The 19,524-nt window shown below is 41.2% G+C and overlaps 1 protein-coding gene across 8 annotated transcripts in view; it reads right to left on the bottom strand.

Annotated features, from left to right (window-relative positions):
- Positions 1-1,353: 1,353 nt before the first annotated feature.
- SLC11A2 (solute carrier family 11 member 2) overlaps positions 1,354-19,524 on the bottom strand; it is a 30,683-nt gene continuing 12,512 nt past the window's right edge. For 5 of the 8 annotated variants that reach the window (XM_065934408.1, XM_065934411.1, XM_065934409.1 and 2 more), the window contains exons 4-17: positions 19,082-19,207; positions 18,170-18,289; positions 17,136-17,242; positions 16,529-16,599; positions 16,355-16,422; positions 14,943-15,098; positions 14,129-14,287; positions 13,218-13,304; positions 12,208-12,327; positions 11,922-12,071; positions 11,333-11,406; positions 10,361-10,514; positions 8,674-8,727; positions 6,330-7,661 (exon numbers count right to left, since the gene is read on the bottom strand). In XM_065934408.1, the coding sequence (XP_065790480.1) occupies positions 7,395-7,661; positions 8,674-8,727; positions 10,361-10,514; positions 11,333-11,406; positions 11,922-12,071; positions 12,208-12,327; positions 13,218-13,304; positions 14,129-14,287; positions 14,943-15,098; positions 16,355-16,422; positions 16,529-16,599; positions 17,136-17,242; positions 18,170-18,289; positions 19,082-19,207 (1,713 nt within the window). In that variant the 3' untranslated portion in view covers positions 6,330-7,394. Of the gene's footprint in view, positions 2,260-6,329; positions 8,728-9,488; positions 9,490-10,360; positions 10,515-11,332; positions 11,407-11,921; positions 12,072-12,207; positions 12,328-13,217; positions 13,305-14,128; positions 14,288-14,942; positions 15,099-16,354; positions 16,423-16,528; positions 16,600-17,135; positions 17,243-18,169; positions 18,290-19,081; positions 19,208-19,524 lie in introns of those variants that run through there. The other 3 variants (XM_065934413.1, XM_065934415.1, XM_065934414.1) reach the window with 3 other exon arrangements.

Below are 19,524 nucleotides of genomic sequence, written 5' to 3'. Positions count from 1 at the left end.
TCTGATGGGGAATCCCATGTTCAACCAAGCGGGGTCAAAAAAGGAGGGAGACTGATTACATTATTTTCTATATAAGCATAAGGAATGATTAAATATTAACTTAGCAAAAACATTTGCCCAAGACTTACTGTTAGACATCAGTCTCCTCCACTGGTTTTAGCATGATTCGGCTTGCTTTATTATACAGTTTTCCGATTACAGGAGTTGTATGGCCTGAGAGGTATACTGATAAATTTTTGCTGTAAACTCTAGTCTGTTCCTGATAAGATACAATTTAAAAATGGAGAAAAGCTACAGAAACCCCTCAAGTACTTATCCTCTACTTAACCAACCACCTTATCTTTTTATGAGTTGTAAAACAGGATTCTTTCTGCTTTTCTTTTTCTTTTCCCAAACATCCTCTGGTAATGAAATGACTGAGAAATGGAACTGCCCAGGGAGGGAGAAAAAAATGCAACAAACTGATTCATATACAGTTGCTGTCTCTGTATAAAGAAACCAAAACACTGAAACTCATTTTTTAAGTCTCTTTTTCAAATAAAAGCTGATAAATGAGGTTAATTCAGTTTTACTTTTAAGATCAGAAGGTCTCTAATGTGGGTTGCAAGGCTATTGCTCTTATCAGAAGTTTCAAGGGTCACAAACTAGAAATGAGGGAATTTTACGAATCAGAAAAAAATCCGTGCCACTTACAGGATCAAATAATTATAAATGACAAAGGCAATGTCTGGATTTTTTTTTAAAGTCTTATTGAAATGTGCCAAGTTTTAAAGTAAGGCAGCGAGGTTTATGCTGAGAGAGGAAAATGATACTCAAACATACAAAGCCTGAGGGGTTTCCAAAGGCAAAGCCTTTGGGGCTGGAAGGAAAGGAGCGAAGGCACGGACTGTATTCCATTAAAAATGGATAGCTGCCATTCAGCATAAGCCAACTGCACTTTCATGAAGGGGTGTGAGCCTGGTGTTGAAAAGGTTCTGACTTTTCAATCAGATCAATATGCAGAAACTTTCTGTAGAAAGTTTTAAGTATTAAATGTTTTATTATAAAAATGTTATGGAAAAAAATTCTGGTTAGGAAGAAGAGTCAAAAAAAATCTATAACCCATACATGGGCAGGCAGTGTATGACATGTGGACCAATCTTCCAAGTCCCAGTGTAGGTCTAATCTCATACTACTTGGTATAAATAAACTTAAAATGCTTAGCATTCCCTAGGAGAGTCAGCAGTAGAAACATCAGCCACTCCAGGAAATAGACTTTGGCCTAGAAATGGTGTCTGGAGTATTAATGGGAAAAGCGGGAAGACAAGACACGGTAGGACTATACACACATTAGAAAGAAAACTAATACCTCCATTATCTTATGTTGGGCTTTATAAAGTTCAATGTTAGAATTCTTTTTATACCTACACTGCTAGAATGGGCTGAGTTACCATGCAGCATGGAAAACTGATTATTGATTAAAGTATGATTTCTGGATATTGTTACTAGGTAGTAAGCTCTTTGGAAAATACCATCATATCTCTGAAAAAAATTCAAGAAAAACAACAATAGAGAGAAATAATAATCACAGAGCACACCAACAACCAGGATGAAATAAGACATAAAAGAAATGTCTTCTTTTGGAAATGATGTGCTAGTACCAGCAGTTACCAAGGGTTGGTTGATTGAATCCAAGTCAAGTTTAACTGGCCACAGTCAAGTATCACTTTAAAAGTCAGTCTATTTGACCAGTTCATTCTGAAAAAGAGCAGTGCTCTTCTTCCTTTGTTACATGTGATTTAGACAAAATAAATATGATTTATCTGAACAAATTTGTTTAAAAAATACAAAATATCATTTTTATATAAAACTCTACCCAAACCAGTAAGTTCAGGTTTACATAAACATACACACAGATAAATTTTTAAAATTCCAAAAGTCCAGACACAAGCCCATAGGGGTGTGTGGCCATCATAGGCTAATCATTTAACTCTGGCAGTTGTAGGACTATCGTGAGGTGGGTGGGTCTCTGACCTACACTTAACAGCTGTCAGCTTTAATACCCTTCCCATGAGGAAATTTTTACCTTTTGTTCAAAACGTTTGAACAAAACTCACCACTGAACAAACAGATATGTTAACAGGACACTTGGCACAAAAGGACTAAGAGAAAGTGGGTCTTATATGGCCCCCAGGCTGTCAGTCATCTAGACACAAGTGAGTCAGCATCCATGGTGTTCAGAAGGTAGAGTTCAGGCTGAACTGTCAATCCCAGATGGTACTGAGGACAAAAAGATGGAAAAGGGTTAGACTGATTTATAAGTATTTAAAATTGGCATTTAAATATCTATAATCAGCATATAAAAGTAGCTTTTATTTCAGTTCTGCTATACTGATTTTCTTTCAGAAAATAAACGGCTTACAGATATATGAATGGTTTACTATATATAAAGTAATTGATAGGCGCTGAAATAGTTAAGGATTTGTTAATGCCAAATGCAAAATTTGCACTTTAACTATTCTTGTGACATATTCTACCTCAGCATGGGTGTTTCTGATCAGGATATTAAGAGCAAAGGTACTGCGAGTTTTTATACCTCAATACTAAGTGTGTTAGAACTCAAATTTCAGGGAATTCCCTGGCGGTCCAGTGGTTAGAACTCTGTGCTTTTCCTGCAGAGGGTTCAAGTTCAATTCCTGCTTAGGGAACTAAGATCCCACAGGCTGCATAGAACGGCCAAAAAAAAGAAAATAAATCAAAGTTCAAATAGTCTAAACTCTGAGCCCTATTGTCTGGGCTCTAATTATCCTTTGGCACCTGAGCAGAGAAAAGCCTTTCATTAAACAACAAAAAAAGAAACATAAAACGGCATGTGCTGAGAAAAGGAGACAATCTACGGATCCCAGACATTCATCAGACTTTATAAGAATTCCTTTAGCTGCCTTTAAAACACATTGCCAGGAGCTTCCCTGTGGTCCAGTGGTTAAGAGTCCACCTTGCTAGGCAGAAGGCTTGACCCCTGGTCAGGGAACTGTGATTGCACATTCCTGGAGGCAACTAAGCAAGCTCTGGCTCTGGAGCCCACAAGCAGCAACTAGAGAGAAGTCTGCACACAGCAATGAAAGATCCTGCGAGATGCAACCAAGACCCAACGTGGACAAAAAATAAATACGAAAACAAAGCAAAAAGATATATTGCCAGACTCACTCCAGGAGGCCTAGTCCAGATGATTTGTATTGGCATTTGTGAAGTTGTAGCTTACTCTTTTTCTCTCCTTTGCATTCACCGTGGGACAATCACTGAGTCTCCTTTTAGCCCTACTGGTATCACCAGGGGTTTGAGGAAGGTTGCTGCCCCTTGCTACCAAGAGCCTTTTTTGGGCCTTGCAATCATCTCATCTGTATAGAGACTGAACCTTCTGTTGTAAGAATCAAATGAGATCATATGGGTGCTCAGGATGCCAAATGCACACTATAAATTGATAGAAATATTTCTAGCAGAATATAGTGCAAAAGGCACTGGGGCTAGGATCAAGCTTCAACTCTGCCATTTCCTATGACCTTGAGCAAGTTACGTATCCTTTTTTGAGTCTTATCCAACTCATTTGTAAAACAGAAATAAATGGTGTACTTTAAAATGCCAAGGACATTAACAAACTATCTCATTGTGTGTGTGTGTGGGTGGGTGTGATGTCGTGTCCGACTCTGTGATCCCATGGACTACAGCCCACTAGGATCTTCTGTCCATGGAATTTCCCAGGCAATAATACTGGAATGGGTTGCCATTTTGTAGTCCAGGGAATTTTCATGTACCAGGGAGTGCCCGACGTCTCTTGCGTCTCCTGCACTGGCAGGCCAATTCTTGACCATTACGCCACTTGGGAAACCTATCTCATTTAGTCTTCAATCATTTTTTTAGACATTAAAAATGCCTATCAGAGGTTTATGATGACTATGTGAAGATGAGACAAAATGGGGCCCATGATAAAACTATTCTCAACTAGAAGGCTAGCTAGGAATTAGGGCACACTGGAATTAGGGCAGAATCACAGCACTTCAGATTTCAGCCTTTATACTTACTTCAGGGTTTTATGACTCAGGTTTTAGTAACCAAGAGCAATTGTCCAAAAAAAAGAGCAATTGTCAGATACACTGACAATCCACTGCGGCCTTTTCTTAAGTGAACTAAGGTGGTGAGGTGGGTGTGTAGTAAGCAAGGGCTGCATTTTTAGCCCCATGACCTCCAGGTTGTATCACTTGATGGCTTAGTAGAGAAAACTCCTTCACTGGAAAAGTTTGTTGTATTGCTCAGGGACACTGGGAAATGGAACTAAATAGCTGAGGAACTGGCTAAATCTTTCAAGGGCAGAGAGGTACACAAATGAATATCAGTTCTTACTTATTGCTGGCCCTGCCCATTTTCCACACCCACCAGAAAAAGCATTCAGGTACTTCTGAAAATTCAGCACAGACCAAACAAAATTAGTCTATGAATTGGCAACTTTTGACCTAAAACATATTCTAGCACTCATCAGAGTATTAAGAGAAGTATCTTTGATACTGTTCTTGGTGAGGCTAAACACCAAAGGCTGGTGTCTAAAGTGTACTATTAAGTGTATACTACGTATTGTATAGGATGATTAGTAAAAATAACACGGGATCTGGAATTAAGCTAGTCAGGCACAAATGCCAAATGCCTACTGATTAGTGATATGTTATTTTAGTTTCTGGCCCTTCAGTCGCCTTATATATATATACACACACATATATATCCTTTTGCTGTAAGAATTACATAAGAACATATGAGTGCTGATGGCTTCCCAGGTGGCTCAGAGATAACAAATCTGCCTGTCGATGCAGGAGATCCAAGAGATGCGGGTCCAATTCCTGGGTTGGGAAGATCTCCTGGAGTAGGAAATGGCAACCCACTTCCATATTCTTGCCTGTAAAATCTTATGGACATAGGAGCCTGGTGGGATATAGTTTATGGGGTTGAAAAGAGTCAGACACGACTAAACCTGCATGCACACATACACACACACAGAGTGCTTAGAACCCAACTACCATAATAATGTGTTATTTTTAATGTTCCAAAGCTAAGGTGTCACAAGAAGGTGACACATCTGGATTCACTGGTCCTGTCCAAGGAAGGAACACAAAGTACTGCAGAGGACAGCGCTAAAGAAAGTCTCAAATCAGGATCTTCAAATTGTGATGCACCCTATTTTAGCTATGAAATTACACCCAAATAAAGAGTCGCCTGGTATCTTAGTGGTTGGAATTCTAAGCTTTTATGCCATGAGCCCAATCCCTGCCGTGGGTTCAATCCCTGGGCAGGAGCTAAGATCCCAGAAGGCATATAGCAGAGCCAAAAAAAGATTTTAAAAAACAAAACAAAAGCAAGGTAAGAAGGGTGAGTTAAATGAGGAAGGACAACACGGAAAATAATATTCTCAGATAACTTCTATGGTGCTATTTACAGGATTTAGTTCCTGTAAGACAGAAAGGGAAAGCTTTCGACAGAGAAAGGGAAAATGAAGTTCTAGTGACAAACGTGGACAAATTAAGGGTTGACTTAGTTTTTCATGCCATGTGTTTGGTGACAAGCCGAGTAATTTACTGTGTCTGAGTTTTGTATTTATATCCGGTCTTTGTATTTATATGCTTTCCTTTCTAAGTTAAACAATTTTCCTTTCATCTTCCAAACACTCATACTTTTTACTGGCAGCATATACAGAATATAAACGCCTACCTCAATGGTGAAACAAGACTACAGACAGAAAAATGTTCAGCTTAGAGCAGAAAAAGGCAGAATGACAATTTTTTTCTCAATTTTAAATATTGTAATGATGTAACCTTTAGCAATGGCAAAACTAATTAAATTGGTGATAGAAATTAGTGCGGGGTGCCTGTAACTCATCAAGTCTTCTGGGAACTAAACCTATGTTTGAGCGTTGAACAAATTGAATTTGAATCTCAAGAGTCTCCTCATATACATTTTTTTTCAAAGGTAAATACAACAGAAATACATGATCCCAGGCAGGATGAATCTGAGAACATGAAACCACACGTTCGGAGGAACACTGGACATGAAAGGCTGAATATAAACATGAAGAGCTGACTATAAATTACACGCAGAATTTTCATTCCGTGGAGGGTCAGCACCCCTAACACCTAGGTGTCCAGGGAGGTCAACTGTATTCCTCTATCCCTTCTAAAGAGAAAAATCACGAACAGTATGAATCCAGTATGTCAATCCAGGTGGTAATTGATGTTTCAGTATTTCAAAGTTGTTGAGATCCCACTCATAGAGTATTTTCAAGGTTTAAAAAAGATATTCAGAAAACCAAATTGAAAAAAGGAAAAAAAACGTTTTTAATTACAAACCAAGTTTACATACTGTTAAATGGTCACTAAAAGCTCACTGTAACCACTCCTAAAACCACTAGCAGGACTGCACAGGAGCCAAACTGCAGTTCTTCCCCATTGCTGATAATTCTCAGTATGCTATAGCAGCAGTTATTTCATGCCACATTTATAAAGAACAAGGACCAATTTACATAAAGTACAATTATATATCCTTAAACATTTCACACAAACAGAATGCACATGCCGGCACTGGAAGATGTCAGGTTCTAAACATTGTTTACTGTACCCAAAGTAGTGGCTGAACAGAAAGTACACTCTCTACCTGAAAGCATGGGAATACAGTATGGGAGTGTTTTTAACACTGTAAAATATTACACACATAGTGACATAAACTGACATTTAACTGGGAAAAAATTTTTCATCATTGCAAGACATATATTTAACTTTGAAGAGAAAACTAGCAGCTTTTACCTGGGCTTCTAAATATTTGTGAATCTGAGACTGACTGGACCCAGCCAGACTCCAGGCAAAGGTACATGATGTTAGTGTACCATCTTTTACAGAGAATTCTGTCAACATGGCCCTCACCTACTGAGGCCAGATGAGAGCTTGAGATGTCAGTCCCCAAAATCTACAGAGTGCCCTTGTGAACAGTTTAGGGGATGATGGTAGGGGAAAGGGAGGAATGGTTGGGGAATTTGTCTCTCATGATTTTATGCTATGTCACTGGAGGGGCTGAGGTAAAGGTATGGTCAGTAGAACACAGAAGTTTACCCTTGACGCCATGTAAAAGACAGTCCATTCAGTCTGTGCTTTTGACTGTGTACAAAGTATTGGAAACAATGCCTTTAGGGGCTCAGGTGAACAGAGAACATCAATCAATAGGCACTCCAGAAGGAAGACACCAAAAATGCAGTCCTTCAATTGCATTCCCATTACTGTTCTCTCCAAGTCAGTGGCTATAAAAGACCTGATTATTTATCTCCACTGGACAATGTGACTTGGTTTGAGATAATCACATGGTGTCAGGCTCCACATGTCAAAATGTCAGAAGTGGCTGAAGAGCAGCAGCTCCATGCTGAAGGGACCCATTTCCTCTGACTCCAGAGCTCCACCATCTGGTCTCAAAGTTTTTCCCTCTGAGGGAATGGCTGAAGAGAGGTAGCTCAGTGCAACCCTGCAGAGAGGACTTGGCAACCAGAGTGACACCAAAGGACTCGCTGAGAGGGAGCGAGCTTTGCAACGCTTACATCCAGAGCTCCTCAGATTGCCTTGCAAGTCGTCTTGGGCATGCTTCAGAAAAACATGACGATTCTGGTAGAAGGTGTTTTTTAGGAATAAAACAGATGGCTCCTCTTCTTTCAAGTTTTTTCACCTCTCCCCAAAGTCTCTTGAGAACATCAGTTTATAAATGCTACCATTTTTTCTATCACTACCCTCCTAGAGGAGGAAGGGGAAGGTTTCCCAACTCCAAGTGCTCAAGAAGAAACACCATATGAGAACTCCGTACTAACATGAGAGTTACTAAAATCGGGACTCCCAAGAACACTTCAGTAAGCTGTCACTCTCTGAGGGAAATCATCAGAGTGATTTTCGGAAGAGATTAGTATTAGTCACCATGACCACAAATGAGTTTTACCATCTGTCCATTTATCATCTTCTTTAATGCTTTCTCACCCCTCTTAACTTTCAATGAAATTAAAGTGAAAATAAGTTAAAAGAATCCTAACCTGATGGAGGTAGATTATCTCATAATTTTATACTTAATATGAATCAAACCATCCTAATTGAGATTCTATTTTTTATAATTAATTCAAAGGGTATGCATAAGGAAAGTATTTCTCAGACTCTTAAATCCATTATTTTTTTGTAATCCATTATTTTTTGATAAATAAAACTTGCATACCTATTCTGTAATTTGTATTATGAAAAATGTATTGCATTTTCCAAGTACATTTTTTTAACATATAGTCAGTCTTGTTAAGAATCATGCTCTGAGAACTATCTTACATAAAGATAAAACAAGCTGACCCTGGGACAGTGAAAGAGTTCAGTGCCGTTTGAGAGCAGGTGTCTAGCTAATCCAGTTACCAGGTTAGGAGTTCAGGAGAAAAAATAATGCTATCTTTCAAACAAACAGGCAACAATGTCTTTCCCAACAAACAGCTGAGTCCTAAATGCAGTCTGTGCACCAGCACATACCTTTGGCTATGTTCACACAGTAAACCATAGAAACACACTGGCCCTGATGGCTACCTGTGAGCAGTGTTTACTTAGCATAGCCAGTGGTGGCTTCTTCAGTCAGCAGGACTTTAGAGATGCTTACCGTGTGCCCACAGTCCAGGAAGGACATGCCCAGTGCAATCAAACATTGCCAACCCTAGAAGAGAAAATATGGTCACGGTTCGCTGAGCCCTCTGGAGAGCCCACTTACGCCCCTCACCGCCCACAATGCACTGCTCAGACGCAAACCTCTTTGCTGTACTAATTTCAATACTCAGTTCCCTCTGCTCCTACTGCTTTGGATTTGTGGTGTGTTTCTTTTATCTGACTCTCAGGCGGAATTCCTTTGAAAACCACTACCCCATTTCAGTCCTACTCCACTCCTCACAATGCAGGGCAATGACTGACTGGCTAATCCAACTGCCATAGTCTCCTGAACTAAACAGTAGTAATTCACCTAGAATCAGTCCTCAGCCTTGAAAACGGGTCTTCAACATTTTCTATAGCCTCAGGGTGACTAAGAATGACTCGGCCCTGTCATAACTGATCTGCATGAAGGAAGGATCCCCATAAGTTCTACAGCACATTTTTTGGGGGGGTGGGGGGGTACGTTCAGGTAGAGGGCGTGCTTGCGGAGCTCAGTTCCCTGACTAGGACTGAACCTGGGATTTTGAAGTGAAAGTCAGAAATCCTAACCACTACCCCACCAAGAGTCACCCTACAGCAAATTGTTAAAACAATTTCTGTCAAGGCCATACTGAGTTACTTGGGTTTCCTGGAAGTAAGTCCTTATATTTTAGGGTCAGCATAATCTTAGTGTGCCCATGGTTTACTGGGAAGGAAAAAAGCAGAGCTATATCTGTCTAAGACATAATTTCTCAACATTCATTAAAATGATTTTCCCAATCAAGTATCCACCCTCTGGCAGACACTGACACAGGGACTAGGTAAGTGTTATGAGATGAACAGGGGGTTTCTATCATCCAGTCTTCCCATTCTATGTAGCAGACATGGTATAAATTCAGCTGTCCCTAATCCTCAGTCCCTGTGATTTTTAGAGAAACCTGTGTAGAATAGTGAGGGAGATGTGTTGTTGGCATAGCTGCTTTTCACTAATATAAGTAATGTTACAGAAGAAGTCGAAAACAAAGAAAGGAATATATCCATAATCCCACCATCCAAAGGGAACTATTATCACTATTTTACATAATTTACTCTAAACTTGTGACAATTTTTTTATTATCTAAGTATTTATGATTCTGCATTCCTTTTCTTATTATTTATTTATTTTTCATTCCTTTTCTATGTAGCTTGTTTTACAACCATCATTCTTTAATAATTCTAGAATAATTCAGTAAGATATTATCACTATTTATTTCAGTTGTCATTGGACAGCTATTAAGTAGCAGAGCCGGGCAGGGCTGTGAACCCACATGTGCTGCCCTCCAAAGATATGAAATCACAAGACACAGCTCCATTCTCCAACCCCATCTCATACCACTCTACTTTCTACATGGCTGATCTTCTTTGAGTTCGTCAAACATACTACACTCTCTTGTTAGGAATTACTAGGAATGGAAATCAGACAGAGCGACAGATTTAGAAAAATGACAGCTCTTAGGAACCGAGGGAAAATTTATGGTTAAAAATAATCTTTAGTCACAGTTGGTTTAACGATTTCACGTAAATTGTGTCAATAGCCTGAAGGCAGATAACCATGTGCTCTTTTGGGTCCTTTCTGAGTGTTAGCCCCCCCTTGACCACCCCTGCCCCCTCCCAACTGGACTTACCAAGTAAAACACAAAGCTCAGATAAGCTACGCTGATCACTGCAGCCACCACGTACAATGCCACATGCCCTAGATCCTGCACATAAACCACGACAAAGTACATGTTGATGGAACAGACGATAAAGACCAAGATACCGCCTGCAATCCTCCAGCCTCTGTCAAAAGAATCAGCACAGTTATTGGTAGAATACTCCAACCTGTCCACAAACAGAAAAAGACACTGTGTTTTTTGGGGTCACAGGACAGGACTACGTAACATTTCAAAAATATACCAAAAAGTGCTTATGTCCCAGATTAGGTTAAATGAGCCAAAGTTACAAAATGATAGGGAGAAAGAAGAAAAAAAAACACTATCACGTAATCCCTACTACTTAAGCCCCTAAAAATGCAACAAGCCTTACAAGTGAAAAAGTCATGAGTCCCTGCAGATGCAACAAGTCATTTAAATACCCCATGTACTTTAGAGATGTATATAAAAGGTATTAGCTTATGCCTCTCTCATGAAGATCACTTAACATGGATTTAAGATGCTTTAACCTTCAGTGGCTGAAGTTGAAGAGTTAAAGCCCTAAAAGCTAAAAAATTTTCCCCCAGAAACAAAAAATGTGCTTGCCCTCCGTTGTTAAATTCATGGTCTCCATTTTCTTTAATTTTTTCTAAACTGAAGTATAGATGATTCACAATGTTGTGTTTATTTATTTATATTTTTGGCCACACCCTGTGGCATGTGGGACCTTAGTTCCCTGACCTGGGATTGAACCTGCACCCCCTGCACTGGAAGGCAGAGTCTCAACCACTGGACCACCAGGGAGTCCCCAACAGTCTCTATTTTCTAAGTCAGAGATTGAGGGGGCAGCTCTAGCAATCGTGTCTTAAAGCACATAGTCCCCCTATGACTTAATTTCTGACCGGTCAGTTGGAGGAAGATACCCATCCCCCCCACACCTTGGGGAACTAACAGGAGTACACTCACAATCCATTGGCAAATTCACTCATCACAGGCCGCAAGCTCGTAAACGTGAGGATGGGTATCAGAGCAAATGGAAGCTGCAAAAGAAAAAAAAATAAGATCAGACGGGGCTACGGGGGTTCCTGTAACACCCCAGAGAGCAGCACTGTTAGCAAAAGGGAACCACAGACCCTGCCTCACCTACTCTGTGAGAAATTATTCCTGTCGTTACAACATGCTGGAGGGTTATATGGAAATCTGTAGCATGAACCTAGCATCAGTTATGCTCATAGTGTCTACAAAATTTGTATCTGCCTTGTCTTCTTAATCTCCATAATACTCAATAGTCTCCTTTACATTATTTAATGTTTGCTTGGGTTAATGAATAATTTTGTGTCCTATGTGTAATTACAACTTATAATTCCCATTCAACAGGCTTAGGAAAAAAAAGCCACTTCTAAAAACCGTTTAGATTCGATATTTCATATGCGTTCACCATAGACCAAGACTGTGCCTCTTTCTTCCCCACACCCACACAGGGCTTATTACCTAAGGGCAATACAGAATGCCTCCCGACTCAATGGGATGTGAGTTTCCCCAGCTCCCTCCTCACTTGTAAGCTCTGAAGAACATTCAGGAAGTCATTCATCCCTGTTAGATGCTCCACATCCTGGAAGACGGCCACAAGCAGAGTGGGGATGATGGCAATAGAGCGGGTCAGAATCACTCGGGCAAAGCGTGACCATTTTAGGTTCAGGAATCCCTGGAAGAAAACACAGGAGGATGAATGTCTGGAAGAGGAAACAGAAAAAGGTCTGGGGAGGTTCAGGAAGGCACGGGATTAAGAAAGGACAAAAGGGCAAGGTCCTCTAGTCTACCCCGGTCACAGCAGCACGTACCTCCATGACAAACTGGCCGGAATAGGTCCCTGTCATGGTGGAGCTCTGCCCCGCAGCCAGGATCCCCACCGCCCAGATGTAGAGAGCGGCAGGCCCAAAGTAACACCCCAGCACAACACCCTGGAGAGGCAAGGGAGAAAGATCACCTGAGACAAAACCCCAAACATACTCCTTCGTGTCACTCCTCCCTATTCCTGGCTACTTACCCACCTCTACCAAGCAATGTGCTGGCACTGTCCCAGAAGCTAGACTCAGGTCCTGACCTCATATTAGAGGCTTTCAACCTAAATTATGCTGGATGGGCCCCCATTCCTCTTTCAGCCTAGTCCCTTCTCTTCTCTAGGCTCCTAAAGCCGTTATCCTCAACTCACATGTTAAGTATCAAAAGGAAATATGTTTATAACACACTTCCCAAATTATATTCCTGAACACACTATTCTGGAAGATGGTAATAGGAATGGAGAGAAACCTTCAATAAATTTCGGAAATGTTAAATACTATGTACTGTGTACTGTTGGAGGTTCACAATGTAATCAGCATAAAAGGGACAACAAGGCCCCACTAAAGACCACTTTACTGGAACTTCCCTGGCAGTCCAGTAGTTAAGACTCTGTGATCCCATGCAGGGGGCAGAAATTTCACCCCTGGTCCAGGAACTAAGATCCCGCATGCCACACAGCACAATCTAAATAAATACATAGTCTTCAGCCACACACACACAAAAGACCACTTTACCAAGGATACTTCTTTAGTCTCCCCAATTAACACCTAGAGAACAATATGCTATCAACATTAAGTTTGGGAATTGCTGATACAATTAAATGATCTTGTCAGCTGATCTCCTATTCCCTTCCACGTAATCCAAAAAGCTTGTCAGGCATCTGGACCTCTGAAAAAAACACACTCCACAGAAGATATGCTGAGCTCTGAAGTGAACCCACTGAAAAGACCAGACACTATGCTGAGAATCTTGATTCAGGAGCAGAGATCAGAAATCTGAACAGGTTTACCCCTTTGTAGATGTCCACAGCCAGTGTTGAGTTATCCTCTGGGAAAAGGTGAGTGTGGGGACTGCTGCTATTTTTACAGACTGCAACCTGGAACCAAAGCAATTTAGGAACAATTTTTAATTTTGAGTCCAGAACTCAGATAAGAATACCTCTCCAACAGCTCACACACAGATGGATCATCTAAGAAACGAATCCTGAAGGCGAGACACTGGACACAGATTGATGACAGAAGAGACTGGCGGCAAGGTCCTTGAGGTCTTTCTTCTCACTTTGTCTACATCCACAGGTCATCAAAAACTTTTCCTTGAGTTAGAGTGTGCATGGTAATACATGAATGCTGGGTCATTTTAAATGATAATTGGAGGTGAGGGCCCTTAAGTAGACTTCAAATATGAGATGACCCCCAGAACAGGGTGGCCTTATTCAAAGCAGAGCCAGGAATCCGAAGTCATATAGATGGGAAACAAAGGAGTGATCAAAACTAGATTAGCCAAAAAAAAAAAACTAGATTGGTAATCAGGAGTCAAGAAGACAGAGAATTCAGTGTGATAAAATAGCCTATCTAGCCACAGCTTCTATTTTCTGTTGGTTGACTCCTCCTGCCTGTAATCACCAAATGGCAGGACTGGCAAGCAGCCAGTAGTTGGTAAAGAGGAAGCAAAGGGGATGAAAAAGAGCAAACAGACATGAAGCCACCAACAGCAGCACGTGGCAACCTTGGTCTAAGGCTACGAAGGAGGGTCTGGGCTTGGTCACAGCCCCAGACTGTAAACCTGAGTAGTGCCATGACTTAGGAGCAGCACTGAGACCTATTTCCCCTGAGCTCGAAGTCACGGTCACGCTTTCCGGCCCCAACTCGGCCTCCTTTTTACCCTAGCATTCACTGTTACTCAGGACCCAGGCTTACTTACCACCTGCTCGTTGGTTTTCCCAAAAAATGCTTCGGCAAACACGGAGACGACAAAGACGTTGATGATAAAGGAAACAAAGAGTGCGATGCAGGACTCAATGAAGAAGTACTTATTCGCTTCTCGAACTTCCTGTTTATTGGCTCGGTCTACCTGTCTGGACTAGAGAGACAACAGCAACAGTCACTTTTTGATTAGCTGGAACAAGTTTCCTTGTGATATTTCGTAAGTCTGTAGTCAGCTGAAAGGCCTAGCGGGCAAACAACTGCCCAGATGAAATGTGAGACTCCACTTACATCCTGGTTCACTGAGTGAGTAAGAAGTCATGACCCCTTGATGACATCACACATCCCAAAGTGGAAAAAGTGAACGAGTGACTACTGAGCCTTCAGTTATGTGGCTGGAAGAACTGCTGACCTACGAGAACAATCTGATTTCAGACCTAACAGGAACACCACCTTAATTACAAAGGTCTCTGAAATCTTCCAACCAATGATTGTGATGGATTAACCAGTAAAAGCCAGATTAGGCTCCTTCCTCCTGACCTCCATGAGGCCATTCAGGCTTCTGAGATTTAAAGACAAGGGACACAGTACCCCTTCAAATCTTTTAAGAAGGGCTCTAGTCCCTTCTCTATGTCATCCTGGTCCCATCTCTGGTCACCTTGGTGATACAAGAGTGTGGTGTCCAACTGTGGAAAAACGCTGTACTCCTTCAGGGCCCCAACAGTTGTGAACTAAGTGTGTGTCCCTTGTAACGAAAGAAAAAGATGCCATGAAACTACACAGGCCACTGAGATAAGAAAGGTCGTGCTCACCTTAACTAAGGCAGAATGCAGGTACATGTTGTGTGGCATGATAACAGCGCCCACGATGCCCACAGCCTGCTCAATCTGTGGGGTACGACAGCCTGAACAGGATGGTAGGAACATGCCTTTGAGGACCTGGGTCTGGCTGGGTTTCACTGTAACATACTACATACAAACAGAACAGCTATTAGTCTTTTGGGAAACATGAGACTAGGGAGTTAACACGGTACTAGAAAACACTGCATCTTTACTCCTTAAACTCCTTCATCAACAACTACATAGGAAATGAGGAACATAAAACCATCCAAAAAAACCAAGCAGCACAAGGTCAGAGAATTTAGGAATGGGGTATCCAGACACTTCACACTGTATTTTAGATATATGAAATCGATGTGTAGGTGCTGTTCTCAGTCATGTCCGACTCTTTGCAATCCCATGGACTGCAGCCTGCCAGGCTCCTCTGCCCATGGAATTTCACGGGCAAGAATACTGGAGAGGGATGCCATTTCCTCCTCCAGGGGATCTTCCCCACCCAAACACTGAATCGAAGTCTCCCTCTTGCACTGGCAGGCCGATTCTTTACCACCAGCACCAACTGGGAAGCCTGGATGTGTTGAGAATCTAATTAATATTCTAAAGAAATAAAACAGCTGCTAAGGGCTTTTTTGATATTATTGTCACAATAACTCCTGTGAGACACACCTTAGAATAGTCAATTCTTGATTATCCACACTAATCGTGCTTCCATGTTCACCTATGTATAGAAAAATCACTGATGCTTGCCCCTAGCATCTGCTGAGACTCACCCAGAAACACTTTTTCCTGGTTCAGCATTTCTCTTGGAAGCCTTGGACCAAGCTCTATCATCTACTCATAGAGTAGACACATTTTCAAAAGCTTAGCTAGGCCAATAAGCAAAAGTCAGTTTATAATAACTGAACACAGACAGGGGCATTACTGAATAAAATGGTAGGGTTAGGGTTACTTTTAACCCAATGGAATGTCCGGACTGGGGCACAAACTGGGAAACATGTACTGTATCCCCTACAGTTCATTAATTGTTACAATACAGAGAAAGTCCAAGCTGCAACTACTGTCAACTAGGATGAGCAAAAACAAAACCCCGCTAACATTAACAGCCAAGAATAACCCTGTAGCCCCTTTCCTAACCCTCTCCAATGCTGTTCTGTTGCTGAGAATAACTTGGGACCAGAAATTCTAGTACAGTTTTAAACTAGGAGTCCCTGCAGGTCTTCCTGGACACTAGTCTCTGCCATGTCCTTATTCCTTTAAAATCGGCCAGGGCTGAATTCAGTTTTTTGTTAGCATGTACTGTCTTTCATAATAAAAGGACAAAAGCCTTGTTTTAAAAAGCTAAGAAGAAGAAGAAGAAAGCTAATGAATAAGCCTGTAATACTTGCCTCATAGCCAAATGTGAGGGCCATAATAGTGATGAGAAAACCAAAAAATGCTTCCAGCTTCCTCAAGCCTAAAGGGGAAAGGCAGCAGTGAGCTCACAGAAGGCAGATCTCCCCGCGAGCCACATGATGGAACGCAGTTCCTTTGAGTGACACCTCCATTCCCACTGTCCTTACCGTATTTGTCCAAAAAGAGAAATACGAAAGTATCTGCAATGGTGATGAGAACTCCACCCCACAGAGGAACCCTAGGTCAGAGATTAAAAAGGGAGATTAAAGGAAAGAAACATTGAGAAAGACCCGTTTCCCAGCTTCCCAACAGCTCTCCAGATACATGACACTTGGAGGACTAAGGACTTGGGAAAAGGGAACAGCAGCAAGGAGGCCAGACCTTGGGTAGCTTAGGATCTCAGTACTAAGTGAAGTAATACATTCATTCAAACTTTGACTACAATTTCAGACATTCAGGACACAAACCTGAAAAGTATGGGTCTTACCTCTCATGGGACTCACTTATAAGTGGGATAAACTGAGATACAAATTAATTATAACACACACTGCCACACACTGGATAACAACAGGTTTGCAGAACCTGACATGAGAACATGGAAGACAGAGCGCCTACCTCTGGCAGGAGAGAAGAAGGTGGTTCCAGAAAGGTTCCACAGAAAAAATAATACTTGAGCTGAATCTTGAAAATTGAAAATGACTTGGGATTTTCTTTTTACACTTGCTTTGAAATCTGGCAAAACAATGATTATTTGCTAGAGGAAAAACTGCTCACCTTCCTAAAGACAGGAGATTGATGGCAATAGCTGAGCCAATAACTTCCTGCATGTCTGAGCCAATGATAGCCAGCTCCACCATCAGCCACAGGATGATTCGCGGAACCTAAACATCAAACAGCAGAAAAATGTGGTTCTAATTAATCATTTCTAAGAACTTCCTCCATAGTTTGGAATTCATATTTTGGCAGTGACCCAATAACAGTCCTTTATTAAGCCTTAGGTCTAGAGATGAAGGACCAGAACTCAAGCTTTACTCGGTCCCTTGCTGGAGAGGGCCAGGTTGCTCTTTGTGGCAGAGCCTGAGTAAAGGTTAGGGCAGCAGCTGATGCCAATTTCTTTTCCTTCCATTTTACTTGACAGAAGAATGGAGTTTCTGTTCATTATTTCCACTTAATTTTTTGCCTAAAAACAATCCTGAAAGTGTTAGGGGAAAATGAGGATGCTAAGATGGTCAAAATACTGTTCAGGAGAGAATAAAATACTATAGAAGAAAATATCTATTCTGACCACAGCTGAAGAGACAAAACAAACATGAAAAGTTTGGAGTCATCCTTAATATAATAATGCACAAACAAGTTAAAAAAAGATAGATATACAAAGGGCCTTGGAGCAAAGTGTTGGAATTGGGTGTTCTATAATAAAATCTGGGAACTAATCTGGTCAAATAATCAAACAGAAAGAAATTTAATAGTGCTAGCTCACTGAGGCCAGGAAAAAAAAACCACTAAGAAACATGAAGTGTAAGAAATCTAAGAAGAAAGAGAAGCTAAAACAAACTATAAGTTATTAATTTTTTTTTTTTTTGAGAGGCATATAAGAAAAAAAAGCAGGTAAGGATACTCTCTCACAGCCAGGAAAGGAGATTAAACATTTAGGATGAACCAGAGATAGATGAGTACTTCTCTAAAAATCAAGTCAGTTTAAAGCTATCCTCCAGACACTAGGTCTACCCATTCCTGCCTTAGGCAGCAACAAGGCCCAATGTCTAAACACACAGTTACCTATGATATGAGTAACAAACACTGCTTACCCTGGGATACTGGCGGTGACACACTTCAGCCAGATGCAGCCCAGTGACCACTCCCAGTCTAGCTGCAAGGCGCTGGAGCAGGAGCCCCACGATGGTGGCCAACAGAAGAACCCAGAGCAACTGGAGAAGAACAAAACCCCACCATTACACTCATGAGATAACTGGTGGTTTAAGTTTGGTTGTTTGGCAATGTCAATGGGAAACAGTACACTCAGGAAAGAGCTCCGCTCAGGAATCCAATGACCTGAGTTCTGTATCACATTCTGCACAGAACTTGCTAGGTCACCTTACACCTTTCTGAGCCTTAGTTTTTCCCATCTGCAGTTGTGCTTTTGTTCAAGGAAACTACCTGGGTAAAACAAAACTAAAAACCACCTACATGATAAAGTTTAAAAAACAGATGGAAAGGGCTTCCCTGGTGGCTCAGTGGTAAAAAATTCATCTGCTGACGCAGGAGAATGGGTTCAGTCTCTCGTCCAGGAAAACCCCACACGCCATGGAGCAACTAAGCCTGTATGCCACAGCTCCTTGGCCGTCCTCTGGAGCTTGAGAAACACAGCTAATGAAGTCTGCACATCTAGAGCCTCTGCTCTGTGACAAGAGAAGCCACTGCAATGAGAAGTCCCAACTACAGTGCACCCCAACTAGAGAGTAGCCCCCACTCTTGCTGCAACTAGAGAAAAGCCTGAGCAAAGCAACAAAGACCCAGCACAGCCAGGAATAAATAAATAAATAAATTCTCCTTCCTAGTTGGGATTTAAAAAAAAAAGATGGAAAAGCACTTTTCATCTGAGTGTCAGAGCCAATACAGAATCGACACAGAGCCCCCAAGGTTGATATCCAACAGGCAGAGCAGAGGAGAAGTATGTTTTGAATGTTTAAAAAGGAAAGGGGGGAAGACTCCATGTTCACCTTAAATCCAGCCACTGCTCCAGACTGCAAATCAGACTCAATGTTTCCTGGATCCAGGTAAGCAATGCTCATAAGAAATCCTGGTCCCGTGAAGGCCCAGAGTTTACGAAAGCTAAAACAAGAGTACTGTACAAGAGAGGAATACAGAACAAAATGATTATCACCTCCAGGGGAAGAATGGACACATGCATATGTATGGCTGACTCCCTTCACTATCCACTTGAAACTAGCACAATATTGTTAACTGGCTATACTCCAATACAGAATAAAAAATTTAAGAAATAATAATTAAAAAATAAAAGGTATCTTGGAGAAAAAAAATGATTACCACCTCCAAACTGCTTGTCTAACTTATGTATTATTTTGTCACATAAAAAGCAACAATATCAGCTTCATAAGAACAAAGGATTTCAGAAGTTGGACATGGGTGTCTCCAAGTTTCT

Source organism: Muntiacus reevesi, chromosome 4 (assembly GCF_963930625.1).
Source record: "Muntiacus reevesi chromosome 4, mMunRee1.1, whole genome shotgun sequence".
NCBI classification, from domain to species: domain Eukaryota; kingdom Metazoa; phylum Chordata; class Mammalia; order Artiodactyla; family Cervidae; genus Muntiacus; species Muntiacus reevesi.
This window is presented reverse-complemented; position numbering and strand designations above follow the sequence as displayed.